General features: G+C 40.8%; 1 protein-coding gene across 6 annotated transcripts in view; it reads right to left on the reverse strand.

The window, feature by feature from the left end:
• Nucleotides 1–18506, reverse strand: part of dennd5a (DENN/MADD domain containing 5A) — a 36329-nt gene extending 17823 nt beyond the window's left edge. For 2 of the 6 annotated variants that reach the window (XM_030719324.1, XM_030719316.1), the window contains exons 1-4: nt 18276–18506; nt 8108–8179; nt 7213–7322; nt 3841–4525 (exon numbers count right to left, since the gene is read on the reverse strand). In XM_030719324.1, the coding sequence (XP_030575184.1) occupies nt 3841–4525; nt 7213–7322; nt 8108–8179; nt 18276–18375 (967 nt within the window). In that variant the 5' untranslated portion in view covers nt 18376–18506. The remainder of the gene's footprint in view (nt 1–3840; nt 4526–7212; nt 7323–8107; nt 8180–18275) is intronic. The other 4 variants (XM_030719299.1, XM_030719283.1, XM_030719308.1 and 1 more) reach the window with 2 other exon arrangements.
• Nucleotides 18507–19444: the final 938 nt, after the last annotated feature.

Consider the following 19444-nt stretch of genomic DNA (forward strand, 5'->3'; position numbering starts at 1 on the left):
GCACAACGTTTCATCCACATTTGACCCCTATGCAACACTTGAGCCAGTAAACAACATATGACAGAGAAGTTACGCAACACGATTGCCTGTTATTTTAATGGGATTACATTGTTGATGCCTTAGTTCTTCTGTTTGCTCCACGAGTTTGAAATCTATCAGCTGCATCACATGATGTGACAGCTCATCCTGCTATGTTTGCAGTAACAGCGCTGATGGAAATCATGTGCTCGGTCACCGATTTGCTGGGGTCAAAAGGTTAAACCTTGACTGATAGTTTGACAGCAGATTCAGTATTAATAGCACCTGTTGAGACAGTGACCTAACCAGAGTACATATTCTTTAGTACAATAGTCTTTCTCTGTTCTGTACTTACAGGGATGGAGTTGGATTGATGACAACCTTAAAGGAATTAGCTGTTACGACACACCTGTAGTGCCAAAATTAGGAAGTGGATCCTCTGTACATTTATGGACCAATGTACTACATGTACCACAGCTAATGTACTCTGAGCAGCCCTGAGAACTTTATTTTCAACTGAGATAGGAGTCACTTTAAGCAGGGTATTTTTTTTACATTGTCTACCACTGGTATTTAAACTTTGCAGAGCCTTAAAAAACAAAAAACAAAACAAAACAAAACACCAGACCAGAGATAAAGTGGCATATTTTTCTTGACTGCCTGATCCCAACATTAGTTTTGGTCCCCATGAGGCTCCACCATCTCTTTTGAAGACAGTCCTCTGAAGGGCCTTTTGTGGCCTGCGTCTTTTGGAGGATCCAGACTCTGAAATGTGGCACAGCTTGCCAGCTGGCATTCTGTCCAACATTAAATTCCTTTATCATGACTCCACACAGCAGCACTCCTTCATGTTCAGGGTTTCACACTTGAGCCAACTGGTATACATGCAAATATGTATCCAGTCCTCCTCATCTGCATTCCTTTTCTATCCCGTTGACACCTACTGCACATTCGGGAGCAGCTCTGCCTCTCCTGTTATGGTGCCAAAAATAAATACCTTTCCTTCATTTGGACATGTGCTGTCCATGGGAAGAGACTCTCACCCCAGCCTGGGCCTCTCCCTCATCCCTCTTCTCAGCAGGCTTCCTCTCCCAGGATGGGGACATGAATACTAACATCACCCATCTCCTCCTTAAACTAGGCCACTGAAAAGAAACCACTTGAACAAAGGGTCAAGTATTGTCGCTTACATCCCCAGCTGCATGACATCAACAGTTTAGAAATATCCCCACTGAGCGCTGGTAGTAGTTGTGATGGGAAAGTTTACATACTACGGGCAAATTATGAAGTACAGCAGGCTTTAAATATGCATGACACATGGAAATGAAACTCAATACTTAAAAAAGTGTGACACGTTTGCATCAGCAGTCTCAGACTGTATCACGAATAGAGGCTACTTGTTGGTTTTGATCTAATACTTTAGTAATTGTGGTTAATAGTGATTAAAGAAGGTGTGGTTCCTGCAGAGTTAATGTAAAATTAATCAGTTTAAATTAGGGAGGAATATTTTATAGTATATATATGCTTTCGATTCTATGTGGATTAGAGAAAATCCTAAATAAATTCAAACTTTTGCCCCCAGTTCTTGTTTTATTTAAATTCATTAATGAAGTATGCTGTACAATCATTCCACCCTGGAAAAGGAACAGTTCAAAGAAATCATTAAAAGCCCAAAATTATCGTGGCATGGACTGGTACTTGAATCGGGCTTTTCAACTCTCAAAACACTTTCTTACTGCAAGCCACAATCACCCATTCACACAAACATTCATACAATGCTTTACTTCATGACTTTAAGCAATTTGGGGTTCAGCACCTTGTCTAAGGAAACTTCGACATGACGACTGGAGCAACTGGAGACGTATCCAACGGCCTTCCAATTAGCAGATGACCTAATCTACCTCCTGAGCAACAACCACCCTAATTTCCATCTCAGTAGTTCATACGCACATTTGCATATTCTTAACACTTTTATGTCCCCCTAACATCATCTGTCCTTCACACTCAACTCCAGTAACCACATGTCAGAAAATGCCCAAGAAATAATAAAAAGTACTGTCTTAATTGTAGCAATAATACACAGAGTGGTGTTACTTGCTGAGAAGGACAGGAAAAGGAGCAGACTGCCTTTGAACATCTTGTCCTTTATGGCTTTGTGGAAAAGATGCTCTCGGCACTGTTTTTTCTTTTTCTTTTTTTCCCTTTAATCAGAATTCCAGTGTTATTTTTAGCACATGCCACACACTGTCATCATATTTGCAGAGCATCCCCCGCCTCAGTGTGTGGGTTTAAGTGTGTGGTGTCCCTTCTTAAAAATCCCACAGCTCTTCCTCAGTGGCATATTGCCAAGGCTTAACTCTCCACAACACCCTTCACATGTTCTGCAGTGATGAGCCTCATGGGGGTGAAAAGAGGCATGATGTCACTTCCAACCAATAATAATCATCCTGCATCACTGCTCTCCTCCCTGGCTCCAGGTTGCCTAGCAACACCACAGCTTTTCCCATTAAAAGCTTCTCCCTCCTGTGGGCCCTGCAGTTTTGTAAACCATTTGCTTTCACTTGCCATTGTAATGAATTCCATCAGAACATCAGATCCAGCATTCTTAAGGGATCGCCTAGTTTCTCTGTGCGCACACACACACACACACACACACTCTCTCTCTCTCTATAAATGGTGAACAGCGAACAAAAACTACTTCTGCTTAGCAAAGGTTAATAAGAATGAACAGTTACTCCTAATAGGAGTTGAGCTCACTACATTTTCAGTCCACTAAAAGGTCTTTCTAGTTAACAGATGCAAGGTAATTAAATGTCAGATGATCATTGTGGATTTTATTTAACAGATAAAGCACAGAGAACTGGAAATTGATTTTTAGTGCCACTGAAGATGGCTTAAGAAGCCCTGGTATTTTATTAAACTAAGCAACCACAAAATAACAGCATGAGATTCTGAATTAATCTTTTTCTCAAGGACACTACCTTTCTAAGTTTCTCATGGATAAAGAAGGTTAACCTGGAGGAGACGATATAATCTGCTTGGGGGAGGAAAAAAAACAAAAACAAAAAAAAAGGGTGCCCAGCGTCAGATCACTCTGAAACTAAGGCGAGAGAGCTGAGCAAGGCTTCTAAAAGTTTGCAAATTTCGCTCTTAAACAAGCCCCTACCCCCTCCATTTCTATCAAAAAATTCTCACACTTTTAAATGTGAATAACCAGGTGCAAAACTGGGAACTGGGAAAGTCCAAACATTTTTCAGCAACACTGTCTGAACAACAGTCAGCTGTGTGGAGTAGAAACATCTGATTTCAGACCTGGACAATATGTTGTGCAAACTAGTTCTCATCAAGATGACCACAGGCCGTAATAAACCACATTCTTCCTGTAACTAACAATGACAATATGATGTGACTACATATCTACAATGTACCAACATTTTTGTACAATTAGCAATCTAAGCCTTTCCTCTGTGCAAAAATGCATAAACCAGAAGCCACTGTTCCAGCTCCCCAGATAATATCTAGTCTCATGGGATGACATTGATATGTCCCCAAGCTTCAGAGAGATCTCTTGAGACAGTCTTTACTAACAGAATCACATGACCTCACCACTCTCAAAAGAACAGATGTTTCAGATCATTTACAATTTGTTTGTACTTTCAGCTATTTAGAAAACGTGTCCAATTTTAATGAACTGTACTAACAGTGTTAAATTCCAGCCTGACTACAGTATTTCTGTTTCAGATGCTTCCAATACGAGATAGATGCTTATGTACGTGGATAATGAAGGTTACACATGTTTAGACCAGCAGACCAGCTACTTACGCTGCGAGTAGAGTAGTATCTGCATCTCAAGCAGGGCACACGTGAACAGCTGAAGAACATTCTCCACCCCCAGCAGATTAAACATTTCACTGATGGCAAAGTCAAAGAGTGGCAACTCTGATGTGCTTGGCCTCTGGCACACCACAGGCCCGTAGACGCCCGAGAACTTGAGGGACCGCCCAGCAGGTGGCAAGGGAACCTCATAGAGGATGTTAAAGATGTAGCTCTCCAGGGGAAGGGGTGGGGGCTGTGGGGAAGTGACAGCCTGATGAAGCTGCTGTAGCACCTTCCTGCAGGCCTGAGCGAAGGCCATGGGTGTTATCAGGCAGATGCACTTTGACACGTACAGCGTGTCTCGGCTGATGTCGTACGAGTTGAATCGCTGCAGACGAGAGATGGCGGGGGCTGCATGGAGCACGGGCCGAGAAGGGGTGTGTTGGTGTCTCTGGTCCTCCGGTCCTCGTGGGGAGGTGGGAGTGTGCAAGATATCATACTGCTCTGCGTTGTGCATGTGGTAAAGAGTCTGCATGGCACTGCAGATCTGCTTACTGGTCACCTCCTCGAAGAAGGTGAGGGCAAAGCCATAGGTCCGAGAGCCATCCTCTCTGGTGATGATAAAAGAGTGGAACTGAGGCTCCCGAGAGTCCATCTGTGTCCTGAATGACAGACCCTTTGGCATACAGAGCTGTAAAAGGATATACGGGAGAGGATTCAAAGGGCTGAGAAAAGGCAAAGGGCTTATCATAGAGACAGGAACTTTAGCTGGATGGATTCAAATTATTGCCTGGAGATCAAACAGATATAATGTTTTAATTTCCGTGTTTTAGAGACTCTGGGAGGAATGTTTTTCCCCCTCGTTGCCCATCTCCTGACTCACAGACACAACAGCAACAATTTTTCCCCAAATTCTGAACTAGTCATTTAATATTTTAAGCAAATGAAAAACAAAATCAGTAAATGTTATTCTCATATCAATGAAACGGTTCACTGCATTAAAAAACAATTTATGCTGCATATGGAGAACCGGTGATTTGTTCAGCTATCCTATTCTTCTTAAGGCCTATCAGGATTTTTCCTAGGTCAAAAACTTTGGGGGTGACTATGAATCTGAGTAGTTAAGGCTAAAGTTCCATCCACACAGGAAGTGACTTGCTCATCGCGCATCACTTTGCCACTGACGGCTGGTCACTGGTAGTTATTCCCGGCTTTGTTTGGCTTGGTAACAACCTGATGTATTTACCACCCTGTCATACAGTGCCTTGCGAAAGTAGATTAGATTAGATTAGATTAAACTTTATTAATCCCTTTGGGAGGGTTCCGTCAGGGAAATTAAAGTATTCGGCCCCCTTGAACTTTTCAACCTTTTGCCACATTTCAGGCTTCAAACATAAAGATATAAAATTTTAATTTTTTGTGAAGAATCAACAACAAGTGGGACACAATCGTGAAGTGGAATGAAATTTATTGGATGTGTCAAACTTTTTTAACAAATAAAAAACTGAAAAGTGGGACGTGCAATATTATTCGGCCCCTTTACTTTCAGTGCAGCAAACTCACTCCAGAAGTTCAGTGAGGATCTCTGAATGATCCAATGTTGTCTCAAATGACTGATGATGATAAATAGAATCCACCTGTGTGTAATCAAGTCTCCGTATAAATGCACCTGCTCTGTGATAGTCTCAGGGTTCTGTTCAAAGCACAGAGAGCATCATGACGACCAAGGAACACACCCGGCAGGTCCGAGATACTGTTGTGGAGAAGTTCAAAGCCGGATTTGGATACAAAAAGATTTCCCAAGCTTTAAACATCAAGGAGCACTGTGCAAGCAATCATATTGAAATGGAAGGAGTATCAGACCACTGCAAATCTACCAAGACCCGGCCGTCCCTCTAAACTTTCATCTCAAACAAGGAGAAGACTGATCAGAGATGCAGCCAAGAGGCCCATGATCACTCTGGATGAACTGCAGAGATCTACAGTTGAGGTGGGAGAGTCTGTCCATAGGACAACAATCAGTCGTACACTGCACAAATCTGGCCTTTATGGAAGAGTGGCAAGAAGAAAGCCTTTTCTCAAAGATATCCATAAAAAGTCTCATTTAAAGTTTGCCACAAGCCACCTGGGAGACACACTAAACATGTGGAAGAAGGTGCTCTGGTCAGATGAAACCAAAATCGAACTGTTTGGCCACAATGCAAAACGATATGTTTGGCGTAAAAGCAACACAGCTCATCACCCTGAGCACACCATCCCCACTGTCAAACACGGTGGTGGCAGCATCGTGGTTTGGGCCTGCTTTTCATCAGCAGGGACAGGGAAGATGGTCAAAATTGATGGGAAGATGGATGGGGCCAAATACAGGACCATTCTGGAAGAAAACCTATTGGAGTCTGCAAGAGACCTGAGACTGGGATGGAGATTTGTCTTCCAACAAGACAATGATCCAAAACATAAAGCTGGTTCACAAATAAACGTATCCAGGTGTTGAAATGGCCAAGTCAAAGTCCAGACCTGAATCCAATCAAGAATCTGTGGAAAGAGCTGAAGACCACTGTTCACAAACTCTCTCCATCCAACCTCACTGAGCTCGAGCTGTTTTGCAAGGATGAATGGGCAAAAATTTCAGTCTCTCGATGTGCAAAACTGATAGAGACACACCCCAAGTGACTTGCAGCTGTAATTGCAGCAATAGGTGGGGCTACAAAGTATTAACGCAAGGGGGCCGAATAATATTACACGCCCCACTTTTCAGTTTTTTATTTGTTAAAAAAGTTTGACATATCCAATAAATTTCATTCCACTTCACGACTGTGTCCCACTTGTTGTTGATTCTTCACAAAAAATTAAAATTTTATATCTTTGTTTGAAGCCTGAAATGTGGCAAAAGGTTGAAAAGTTCAAGAGGGCCGAATACTTTCGCAAGGCACTGTATGTCAATCAATGGCATCCTTTGCTCCCACTGTTAGTCACTTAAATCAATCACCTCAAAGTTGAGAAAAGTTTAACCCTGTACCAGCCCACTTCTTGTCACCATTGGATATTTTGTCCATTGCTACTTTAAGTCACTGAATGTGTTTGACTTTTTATGGTCTCCCATGCTGCTGCTAGTCCCTTCCTGTGTGGATGTTCCTTAAGAATATGTGTTACCTAATAGAAGTCTATGTCTTGGTTGTTATTTACAGCCATTTCATAAAAAATTTTTTTAACCTTGATTACATTTTTAAAAAGTGATTTCAAAATGGTCCAACATTTTTAATCACAGTTCCTGGTGACTTCCCTTTGGCGGAAAGCCAAAACCTTGTTGGTGGGCACCAAAATTTTTAACATGTAGGATGTAAGGGTTCTTATGTCCGAGTCATGTGAGGATCATACCATGCCAACTGCATCCTGGTCAAAAGGATTCCACTCGACATTGTCTGGATAATGTGCTAGGACTTTGGATTTAAAGGTTCTCCGCAGTGGACTCTGCTCAAAATTCTCACCTGAAAGTCAAACAAACAGAGAGAGTACAGAAAACAAACAAACAAACAGGAGGACAAACAGTTAAGACATGTTTCCAGATGCAGATGCATGAGCAGAACAGTTGGCTTAAAAATGTCAGCTGCAGCTCCGGAGGAAAGAGCACATTAGCATATTTGTCTTGAAAGGAAAATTGTATTGCATCATATAAAGCTGCCAGCATCCTGCTGTAGAAAGTAAGCAGAAAAATATACTCAAACAGCAGCATCTGATAATTCAAATTAGATCATTAAAGTAATGAAATATGGCCAACTTTAATGGATCTCGATGCTTACTGAGAGCTTTATTGGCAATACAGAGGGACACGGAAAATAATCAGTCATAGAAGCGCAAATTGAGTTGATTCAAAACTAGAGCTAAGCAGAAGTGATGCACATACCAAGGCAGTACTGAAAGGTGATTCAGAGCGTAGGGGGAGAGTAAACATTGACCAAGCAATGGCAGTGCAGGCAGCACTGAATTTGTGTGTGTGTGTGTGAGAGAAACAGAAGCAGTGATTGTCAAACATCAGTTCGCTGTTCAGCTGCTGCCGAAGGAGGTGAGGGAAACGGAGGAGGGGGGAAAAAGAGAAATCAAAAGTGTGCAAAACAGAAAAGACATGTCCCCATACCTGTACAGAAAACAACTGAAAACACAGCTTTGCAGCAACAAAAGAGGAGAAAATAAAAGTGTGCCAGGTTTAAGGCTGAAGGGATTAAAGCCGAACTTAAGTTAGGAGGTAGAGAAGTGTGTGTGGTGGGAGGGTTACCTTCATTTCCCCTTGCCAGTTTTCCTCTGGCCCCATCTCTGAATTTAGTAGCTTCTATATACTGGCATAAAGCTACACAACAAATAAAAAAAATAGAATTAAAAGCCTGCTTCTTAATGGGTAGCGCATCACTTCTTAGTTTGTGTTTAGTTTAGTGTGTGTGTAAACAGACCCTGGCAGCTGAGAATAAGCTGCGTACACGTTATCGTGGACATTATCGCGTCTGGGACAGGTGGGTATGCTAATTCAAGCCAACTGGTGGGGATATGACAAGGATGCTGTGTTTGCCTGCATCAGTTTCCTCTTCGTGTACAGATCATACAAATTCATACTGCTGCAACAACAGGGATTATATCCACAACGCAACCAAGTTAGCAGCAGTCCTCTCAGCCAAATGCTACCCTTAGCTAACATACATACGCTAACAAAGTTAATCCACTACTGCTAAACTGGTGCAATCGTTACCCAGTATATCACATTGCTACATATACAGCAGGTTTCCCAGACATGGATTAATAATGGCCACAAAAAAAAAAAAAAAAAAAAAAAAATTCATGGTCTAGGGCTGGGCTTAATCCATGTCTGGGAAACTGGGCCATAGAGTATTAAACTTTTTAGGCAAGGAGTACTCTCAGCAGAAAGCTGCACTATTTTTCTTTTATGTGTCATTATAATTGTTTCCATGATTTTAAAAATAAGGCAGTCAGTTACCAAAAATTAATGAATGTAACTAGCAAGTGTTGTCTCTGTAGCCAAAGCCTGATACTAAGAATAAATAACCACAAGAATGACCCACAGCTTTGAAGTGGGTGACACATTCATCATTACCATTATACAGTCCACATACATCACACTGCTTAGTCACTGAGCACACTGAATGTGGAAGAATCCAAAGCTACAACAAATTCTCTCTTGAAACTCCTTTTTGGGTAAGATTTTATTTAAAAGAAAAAAAAAACAAAACTCTATAACATTTTAAATTTCATGCTGGAAAAACATGTCATGATTTGGCAAAAGGCACAAATGTGTAGATACTATCATTGCAGCATCATGGGTTAGATTACAATGAATGAGTGCCCTTGTTTTGCAGCCCTGCAGCTCAGTTTCAATTATTACATTTTACACCAAAAAAAGACCATTTGCAGCCTTTCCAGCCAGTGCCGTTTTCTGTCTTCATGCATCGCATTTGCCAAGCACCAATGAGAGCAGATTATTGCAGCACGTCAAAGACAGCACATGCCGTTGAGTGTTTTCTAGCTACATTAGCTTCAAGCTAAAGTGTTTATCTGGCCACGGTGACCTGTGAGATCCATGAAAATCAGTTTACACTCCTTTTATAATATGACTCAGTGGTAATGGAAGCACACAGACAAGAAATGATTGCATTCTAGTCTGGGGATTTAATTAATTCGCTCCGCTGCATATTAGCATTTACTGAGAACCCACGTTGAACTTTCTGAAAATGATGGATCAAAGTTATATCAATAGGAAATATCAGACTGCAAAAGTATCCCCTGAACTCAACAGTCTTATCCTTCTTAAATCCAACATTAATAGAAGTGTTGAGTGAAGCAACAAACAAGTTCATGTTAGAGTACAGACACACAGATCCTGGCAAGGGAATAAAAGTCTTAAGGATTAAGTGCTTTAATCTCTTGGTTACTTTCATATCCAAACAGCCCACAGGGAAGAAACTAGGCCAGGAACAGATCTCAGACTACAAAAATCTCAGCAACTACAGACAGTAGGATTATTAATTAAAAATGATTCAGTTCATTATCACCATACGTAAGGCATATAGGTGTCATAGGCACATTTGATTTTCCTTAAGAGGACATAAAAGAGAGCAAAACTGAAATAAAATAACATCTGCTCCTAATGAGCATGTAATGTAGGTCAAACTCAAAGACAGCACATGGAAACAGACACGGAGCAGGATGATGGATTGAAGCTGATTGTTAACTCTTTCAGTAACATCTGAAAGCATCTGGATGTGGAGCAAATAAGAGATGACGCGTTTCTTTACTCAGCCAAGATCTTCAGTCACTGTTCTTCGAAAGTAATCAGAACTGAGTGCGTGTAATGGTCAAGTTCAATCTGCAGTAAAATCACACAGACAAACAGCAGGCTCTTAAAGTACTGCAGGAAAGTTTGTTGACTGTGAAACTCTTGAACACAGAAGAGCAGCACCTTATAGGAAGCCACAACCAAACATTGCTGAGGCATTTAAAATAAAGAATGCATAACAGTGTTTCCCAAAGAAAACACAAATGAGGGTCTAACGTTTCATTTGTAAAAACATGCAGAGCTGCTTACTCATTTAAAGTTAAAGGAGGGTTAAAGGCGGCGAATGGAAAGTAACATTATTCAGATTGAATTCAAGAAGTAAAATTTAACCCTGTGAGTTCTACACAGGAAGCGATTCACTCATTGGGCATTGCTTAGTTGCCGACAGTCTGTCGCTAGTTGACGTTCCAGGCTCCGGATGCCTCTGTATGTCAATATGCATTACCCGTCACTTTCACTGGTAGTACTGGTTGATAGAATCCGAGACCCAGAGCAGAAATTCCATCTTGAACGGCAATTTAAAATAATAATGGATTAAAGCACAGGACGAACACGGTTATGCCTACGTTATGCTAACGTAGCACATTCAGCTACATGACGCACAACGAACACGTGTTCGGTATGTTAACGTAACATTAAGTTATTCAGATAACCATAGCATAAAGAACATACTAACAAGTTAACCAAACCATCAATCCATTGAATTCTTCATCCTCGGTGTCACTTCTAAACAATTCCGTACACTCCGTAGACGAAGCGCCGCTTCCTCTTCTGTGTCGCGTTAGTCAGACTCGTCGTCAGCTGCAGTTCCAATTATTCCAGCCTTTCTGAATCCCAACAGGATGGTTTGTCACTGAAGCCCATGTTTTCTTGATCCATCCAATGACTTAGGGGAAAGTTGGGTGGCGCATTCTCCCAGTTGCCGTTAAGCTGTGCTCTCCGTCCATCATCCACTGCGCCCACAGGTTACGCAAGACTGCCTTAAAGCTGCAGTTCACGGAGATGTCAAGTGGCTGGAGTATTTTGGTTCATGTGTTATAAATGTCACATATACGTCGCTCCGGAGTATAGGTCGCACCCCCAGCCAAACTATGAAAAAAAGTGCGACTTATACTCCGGAAAATACGGTAGTTGTTGGGGTCATCTCTTGTGACAACTTAGGCCGGAACTATGCTTCTGCATCTGGTCTTTGCAGGGTCTATGTACGTAACTGGAAATCCCCTCTGAACCCTAAGTGGTAACCTACGATGTAACACGATGTGCACCTCTAGAGAAATCTAACTGCATGCCGGGTAGACAGCCCACAAGGACTGTGATTACCACATCTGGTTATGTATGTAAGCCCCAAAAAACCTGACTCAGAAGTCTAAACGAGGCCTTAGACCTCACAGAGCAAACAAAGAGTCAATGGCAAATGTGCCATAAATACAAAGGCTGTAATTAAATGCAATTTAAACATGTAACAGCTTCACAAATTAGCTTTATAATTAATATAAGACCCTTTGGTGCCCATATTGTGCAGTTTCCTTGGTTTTCCACATAGGATGGTGTGGCTGTCACATCATGAGGCTCAACCAAAGCTGGCTGAGACAGGTGTTCACTTCAACTTCCCTTTATAATTAACACTAATTACAAACTATCTGCCTCACCTGGAGAAGCCATTTGTTAACATAAAAACCAAGAAACGCTACAGTGTAAACATTTTCTTCCTTTATCTTATTCGCCAGCTAATGGACTGTTACGCCATGACAGTGTGGACCGGTAGCAGTGGGAGTAGAGCGTCACTGAGCTCCTCATCCTGCGAGCCAGGGACCACCTACAACTCTGCACCCCTCCTGTGCTCACTTGCGGCCGTGCGCACACACACGCGCGCACACACACACACACACACCCCCACTACAGCATGGCTCACAAGGCTAGACATAAAGGGATGTACCTCCGTGGCTGTAAAGCTATATTCAACCACGACTCGACTCCCTGCAGCAGAAAGTGGTGTTAAGGACTGCTGACAAGTCAAAACAGCTCAGCAGCAATAACATCAACACTCATTCACCTAGCGGGCTGGCAGAAGATGATAGCTCACTCACAGCCTAAACTCACCGCCTTCACAGTTCGTGGTCCCCTGTGTTTTTCTGAGTTTGATATAAGGATAAGTGTTCGATTTTTATTTTTTTCCACTTGTTACAGTGTGGGACGATTTCTACGCTGACACACCAGCATTGCCATCTTAGTAAACCTTATTCCATTCACCTGTTAATGTGACTTAAAGGTTATCTGCCAAAAACACCAGCACGATGTTTCTTAGGTAGTCTGCAGAAAAAAAAGTGGTTAAGAAAAATGTCAAGATGTCAAGGAAATCCCACAAAAATAACTGACCTTTTAATAAAAAAAAAAATACTGGTATTAAACATTAGCATAACAGGCCTCTCTTCCCCATACAGAAATACAAATAAGACAAATTACCAAGCTGACAGTGTAAAGGAAGGAGGAGCTCCTTTAATCACCACAACATCTCATCAAATGACCCTGTGGTCAGCTCACAGACTGTATATAAAAGATGGTTGCACCTGGTGCCTGGGTGGCTTAGTGGTGAAGCCGGCAACCACGTACATATGCTGCGTTGTGGGCGGTGCGGGTTCGCATCCCGGCCCGTCGCCAATTTCCCCCATTTCCTGTCTCTCTCCACTGTCACAAAAAGCTGCTGTGGCCAAAAAAAAAAGATGTTACACCTATAATGGCATCACCCATTAGTTACTGAAGTTCTGAGCATTTTCACAGTTGCCCTCTTGATGTTTTGAAACGAGAAGTGATGGTGGGTACATCCTGGATAACCCTCCTTTCTGACTATAACAATGACCATAATTTACAACTATTATGTTCTATTCAATAAAACCTGAAAGTAGTGACTGAGCCCATAACCCCAGTGTTTACTGAGGTCGCAGAGCAACAGAGTTGAGGACTGTTTTCCCACAGACTTCTAAACAAGTGAAAGCATTGTCACACTGTCGAAACTCTTAATACAATGCCTACACCAACATCAATACAAATAATATATAAGATATAATATTATACCACAGCAGGTATACTTTCATTTTTGTAAACCTTTAAGTTTACACACATTTCTATAGTAAAGTTTCCAACTTGTCATACAAGGAAGAGTGCATGAGAGCATTATAAGGTCGCTGCGGCTCTGTCAAAGGTTATGTAATTTTTTAATTATGCAAATTCCCAATCTTCTCACTTGTAAACACTGCTCAGGTCACCATCTTAGCATCCAAACATCTATCCAGAAAATTCTGACCAATCTGCTGGCAGATTTTAAAGGGTAATTAAACTTAAATTGAACAAGCACTGAATTTTATCTCCCACATATTGAACACTACAGTGAAACAACCATCTCTCAACACTACTACACTCTGTCTAAGCTGCACTCTTGTACAGTCGCCATTAATAGAGTTATTAAGCAGCAATTTAACCGCTAGGTAGTATTCATTCCCTCTTCCCCCAGGAAATGGTGTACCTGCTTAAATGGTCAAAATTATGCACTTGACCTTTGATAATGAAGCTGAAATATGGAACATAACCTACAAATACTTTATAGGCTAATATCTACAGGGTGATGAGAACATGGCATCGGCTAGAAACCTGGTTTACCACCGCCGCACCCTGAAAATTCATCTCACGTCTGTTAGCAGCCACAGGACTGGACTGCAGAGAAATTTGACCCGTAGAGAAAGCAACCTTTTAGACAAGAATACGCAGGATTAACTGCTCTGCCCTTACCAGGAAGAACATAAACCTTTACCATTCAGCAACTGGAGTATAAAAGCCATCATGTGGTTTTTCCCAAAGATTTCTCTACAAGGAACTTTTTTTTCTTTGGTAATTAACATCTAAATACATTATTTGTCATTTTAATCAAGATGAATGTGAGAATAAAGCCTGTTCTTGGATATTATGATCAATGGGGAGCAGACTTCCACTTTCAAAGAAATATAGATCTCTTCCTAGGAAAAGATATGACAATCCTGATCTTTATGTCATGGCCACCAGTTTTGAATATTTAAACTAACTTTCAAACAAATCTTTTAATACACACTAAAAACAACCATGACCCTCAGCTGCCAGTGCCATTACAAAGAAGCTATAGTTGCTGAGTTTATCTAAAACTGACCAAGAATCATAAAGCTAACCTGTTTTAAGCTGCAGATGCTGTCAAAGTACTCAGCATATTAGGCCTCAGCTCTTGCCTGTTGGTAACAGTGCACAGACCTCAAAGCTCTACAACTGCACATTTCATGGCAATATGCACAGTGGGGGAGGTATGTGGTTAACCACAAAGCTTTTGTCTACACGTTTTTACTTGCAGCCTTTTACTTTTTACTAGAACAGTTTGATATTTCCAACTGTGAGTTCTCAAACTGGGGGGCAGTTTGAGCCAACTCATTCCAAATTTTCAGTTGTTGGTGAAAAGTAGTGCCTTCCACCTCTCTGATGTATTAAAAAGAAAAACTGAGGCATTATCTATAATAGAATCAATCACTTGGCATGGCATCATAAGCTTATACAGCCAGTTCTTCTGTGAGTGCTCCTATATTCAGGTCCATATAATTCTGGCTGTAAAGATGACGATATGCTTTGCCCCGGAGGACTGTAAGGTTTCTAATGAGTCTTCAAACTGCATCCAAAACGTCACTGAAGCATTTTCAAAATGGATATTTAAAAAATACCGACCAAGTCCAGAAATTCACAGTTCTGAGCAAAAATATGAAAGACGACATTATGCATTTAAAGCCAGCTTTCATGTTGAGCCATTCAGCCTCATTTGTTTACCGAGTCAGACTCGGGAAGAGAGAGAGAGAGAGAGAGAGAGAGAGAGAGAGAGAGAGAGAGAGAGAGAGAGAGAGAGAGAGAGAGAGAGAGAGAGCGAGAGAGAGAGAGAGCGAGAGCGAGAGAGAGAGAGAGCGAGAGAGAGAGACTGCCTAGGAAATTCAAAAGAGATGTTTAGCATTTGAATAGGTGGAGCCTGTCTGCATGTGTACTTATATCCTTCAGCTCCCTGTGTTTCCAGCATGGCCTGTGAAGCTGCAGGGTCATACATATGCTAATCAGCCCCCCCCAAGCACCAAGATGTAAGAAAGTTTTTGGTCATTCTTTGTGCTTGACTGTACATGAATCACCACTGGGTCATATTGAAATAGAGGAACAAGCCTACAGAGTTTCACTTGTATCTTTTTTAATTCAATGGTTTTATCAGCAAAGGCGACTAAGTAATTTAAAATATGTCTAAATAATGTGCAGTTTTCTTTTTCATAACTTGAGTATTTATTCATATTGGAAATCAACAGGGTTTCACCAGCTGCTGTTCTGAGTCTGTGAGATGCAGCTGTACTACCTCCTCATTCTGTCAAAACATTCAAAATTTCTTGGGTTACACAACTGGATGAAACATTTGTCTAGAAATAATAGTTCTCTAGTATTTAATAGGGCTGAAACTGACTGTTCTCATAATTGTTTTTCCTCAGTTTAAATTATTGTTTGGCCTAAAGAGGTCTGGTCTTTAAATGTCTTGTTTGCCCCCAACACTGCTCCAAAACCCCAAGATTTGTATTTTACTAGAAGAGAGCAGAAAACTAAAAAAAAAATATGTAGAAGTTTGAAGCTAGAACCAGTTTATGTTTGTCACATCTTATAAAGCATTATCTTAAACTGTAAACAAATTAATGCTGTCGACGTCTCCAGTCTCTGTTTTACAGTTGATTGATTAATCAATCACATTTCAACTCAAGAAACATGTTGTCGGGGATAACGTGTTGACTTTAAGTTTTTGGCCCCCTACTGATCATCAGCCCCAAACCCAGAGATTCTCTGTTTACGTCACCATTTAAAGTTGTGACTAATTATCAAATATTAATATATTTGACTATATTTGCTGATTTCTTAATCCATTATTTCTTTTGTTTTTTTCAGAAGGGATGAAAAAGCACCTCGCCTCAGTTTAGTTAAGAACTAAACCTTTAGGTTTACCTGTAACAGATGTGTAGTTGACAATCATATACCTAATCATAACAATGGAATTTCCACACCATTTCCTCTTTACAACTCAGACTGAAAAAGCTGATAAGGGCAAGCCCCTAACCTCGGTCTACAGTAAAAGACAGCACAATCCAGTAAGTAGAACAACATCAGTTAAGTCTGACCTCAGAGTCCCGGTTTGCACTACAGAGCAAAGAGCAAACACACAGAAACAATATGTATGCAGGTGACTTAATATGCAAAGCCAAACTATAAATTAAAAAGTCTATATTCATCTGTGTCTTATGCATGTGTCTAAAAATGACAGGATGTTCATGAAGTGGGTGTCTGAGAGTTGAGTCGAGAACTACACAGCTGTCTAACACACAATAGGACCTTCTTAATTTGTAGCTTTGCTGCTACACAATGGTACTAAACCACAGTTTGAAGAATGGAAATCAATCACACAGCACAGTAGTATCCACACTAATACATGGCTGTCATTTTCACAGTGTTCGCTTTGTTTAACATCTTGAGAAGCTCCACTTGAGAACCTACAGAAAGCAGCTTTATTGTATAGATGGGAGGCCAAAAGGCCATTTTAACCAGCTCGTGCTTTGCGCATGGTTGGGCTCAGTCAAAATACAAAATACTGCACATGCTTAATTTCATTTTGCAAATTCAAAGTGAATTTGTGCTAAAGCTGCAAACAGGAACTTAATTTAAGGAAGTGAAAATAGGAAGTTGAGGCGCTGAGGCTCAGAAAACAAAAAGGATTTTTGGTTAGGTTATTCATCTAAGAACAACAGATGCTTCTTTCAGCCACAACAGAAACTTGACAGGGCTCTCGCTACCTGCTGAGTCATAAAAAAATCACGCAAATATGGGAAAGAAAACACGTAAAAAAATAAATAAAATTAACTGTTCCTTGAAGCTGATCCATTTTAAATCACTGTGCTGTAAGAAATTGTAATTTATTAATTTATTTATTTTTATTGGATTGCTGTCTGATGCAAGAACAAGCTTATGCTCCTTAACTTTATTCAGCTCAAAGACATCACCCGAGCTGACTGGACTGGCATTTTCCTTTCAACATTCAGGGATCTCCCTTTAGCAGAGGCAGGTGCTGTGGAAACCCCTGACATTATTACCACAACAGAGAGAAATAATGCAGCCACTAGATAATTTAAAATTATAACTATCACTATGCTGTCATCTTCCACAGATTATATCAGAGAGCCGACTTTCCAAGAACTCGTCAGCCACCGTTTCACATTCACAAAAGCTCTCTTTCATCCACAAGCCATACACATGCAGGTAAACTCGTAACACAAAGGGTCTCAGTCCCCGAAGCAAACAGTATCAAGGTGTGTGTAACAACCTACTGGACTCTTAATAGATGTTTAAGCTATTTATGTAATACTCTGCGAAGGGGAGGGTGTGCTATAAAAGGTGGAAGAGGATGGTTACATGTTCAGTGAGGGTCTCTGGTGGATGCTGAGGATGTCAGAGGTCGATAGGGGACAAGGCATCTGACGGGTAACCGTGTTTGTCGTTGCCTTGATTACCTGATTTCCTTTAGTGATAGCTAGGACCCGGTATAACAGCTTCATCACATGCAATAAGATTACAGCAATATCAATGTTACACCATTACCCAGCACCAAGCCTGGTTTTACAGTAGGCAAAGTGTTTTCTCACGTAAAATACTTATTACTGCGCAGCATCAGCATCAAATCTCCCGAATATACACGGAGTGTAAAATTCAGGAGGGACTCTATCGACGGCCTTTGAATTAAAATGCATGTCAGCGCTTTAAAAAGGCATAACCAGCCAGTAATCCCCTTCGCTCCTCATCGAGCAGTACAAACAAACAGGCTGGGAGAAGATGAGCTAGGCCTGGCGTTACGTTCGCTCTTTATCTATCCTGAAAACATACATTACACGAATTCATAAATTGCATGCACAGAAAACGCATTAAAGTCCAATTAATAACACTGACTCGTTGTTTTAACACCCCTTCCTTTTTATTTAATTATTTTTCTGCCCCAGCATCAGACATTTACCCCGATGGCTAATGCGCTTACCGGACAGTTCGTCAGGTTCCAGCCCGCTTTCGGTGTCGAGTCCGCAGATCACAAAATAATCTGCGAACCGGCAGGAACCGGAGCTGAAGCCGGTGGTCATTTTGAGACTGGTCCCGTAGTACTCTTAGCCCCACAACAGTGAGCATACTAAAGGAACTCGGAGAAGTGATTCCTCCCTGCCATTACCGATGACACGCTGCTGCGAAGCTCGAAAATCACTACCGACACTGAGCTAACATGTTCAGCTATCAGCAACAGACGCGACGCATCCGGCCGGAGTCCTTCACAATAAGGTTTCACGCAGCAAAAACGAGGTCTTCAGAATAAAAGTTCAACCCAACATTATTAAAAAAAAAACCTTTTATTTTATATCGGCAATTATAAAAATATACAACACAACTTTACTGAATGTGGGAAAGTCTATACTACTACACAACTATAAATCTTGTAGTAAAAATAATTTCAAGTCAGTGACGTTACTGTGAAGTAATTTACAGTCACACTAAGTCATCACCCTGGTGTATAGATATTATTCATACCTACATCTATATTAATGAATCAGTGACAGTTTAACTCTAATTTAGTCATAATTGCTTATGATAACATTTCAACTGACAGACTTGAAATTCAGTTATGATATTCATTTAGAGTAATTTTTAAAAATAATTTATATATGAGACCAAAGAGATGTTTGAAGGTAATGTCCCCAGGGAAAGAAAGACATCTGGCATTTCAGGCCTGTAAAACTGAAAGAACTGAAACTGAAACACATCTGTGTCCATCAACAGGACCACAGCTGCATAAATGGTGGTTTCTGAGCATGACTGACAGGAATTATACTTGTACTGCTGAGTAATGGATTAGTTTTACTTTTTCAGGGAAGCATTAGAGTTTGGTCTTCTAACGCTATGTGACTTTTTTAAAATCTTTTTTCTGAGTACATTATTGAAAGAAGTGAAAATGTTGTGAATGTCAGAATGAGAATTTATCTGTTAAGTAACATCACAATGTATGTTTTACAACAGTGGATACTGATACAAAACTGTCAAAAAAAAAGTAATATTTGTTGTTTTGTACACAGTGCTGTGCAAAAGCCTTGACCCACTCCTCATTTATGTTTTGCTAGGAAAATTGGAAATAGGTGCAGCAATTTATTCAAATGTTGCAAA

This window comes from Archocentrus centrarchus, chromosome 3 (genome assembly GCF_007364275.1).
Source record: "Archocentrus centrarchus isolate MPI-CPG fArcCen1 chromosome 3, fArcCen1, whole genome shotgun sequence".
NCBI classification, from domain to species: Eukaryota; Metazoa; Chordata; class Actinopteri; order Cichliformes; family Cichlidae; genus Archocentrus; species Archocentrus centrarchus.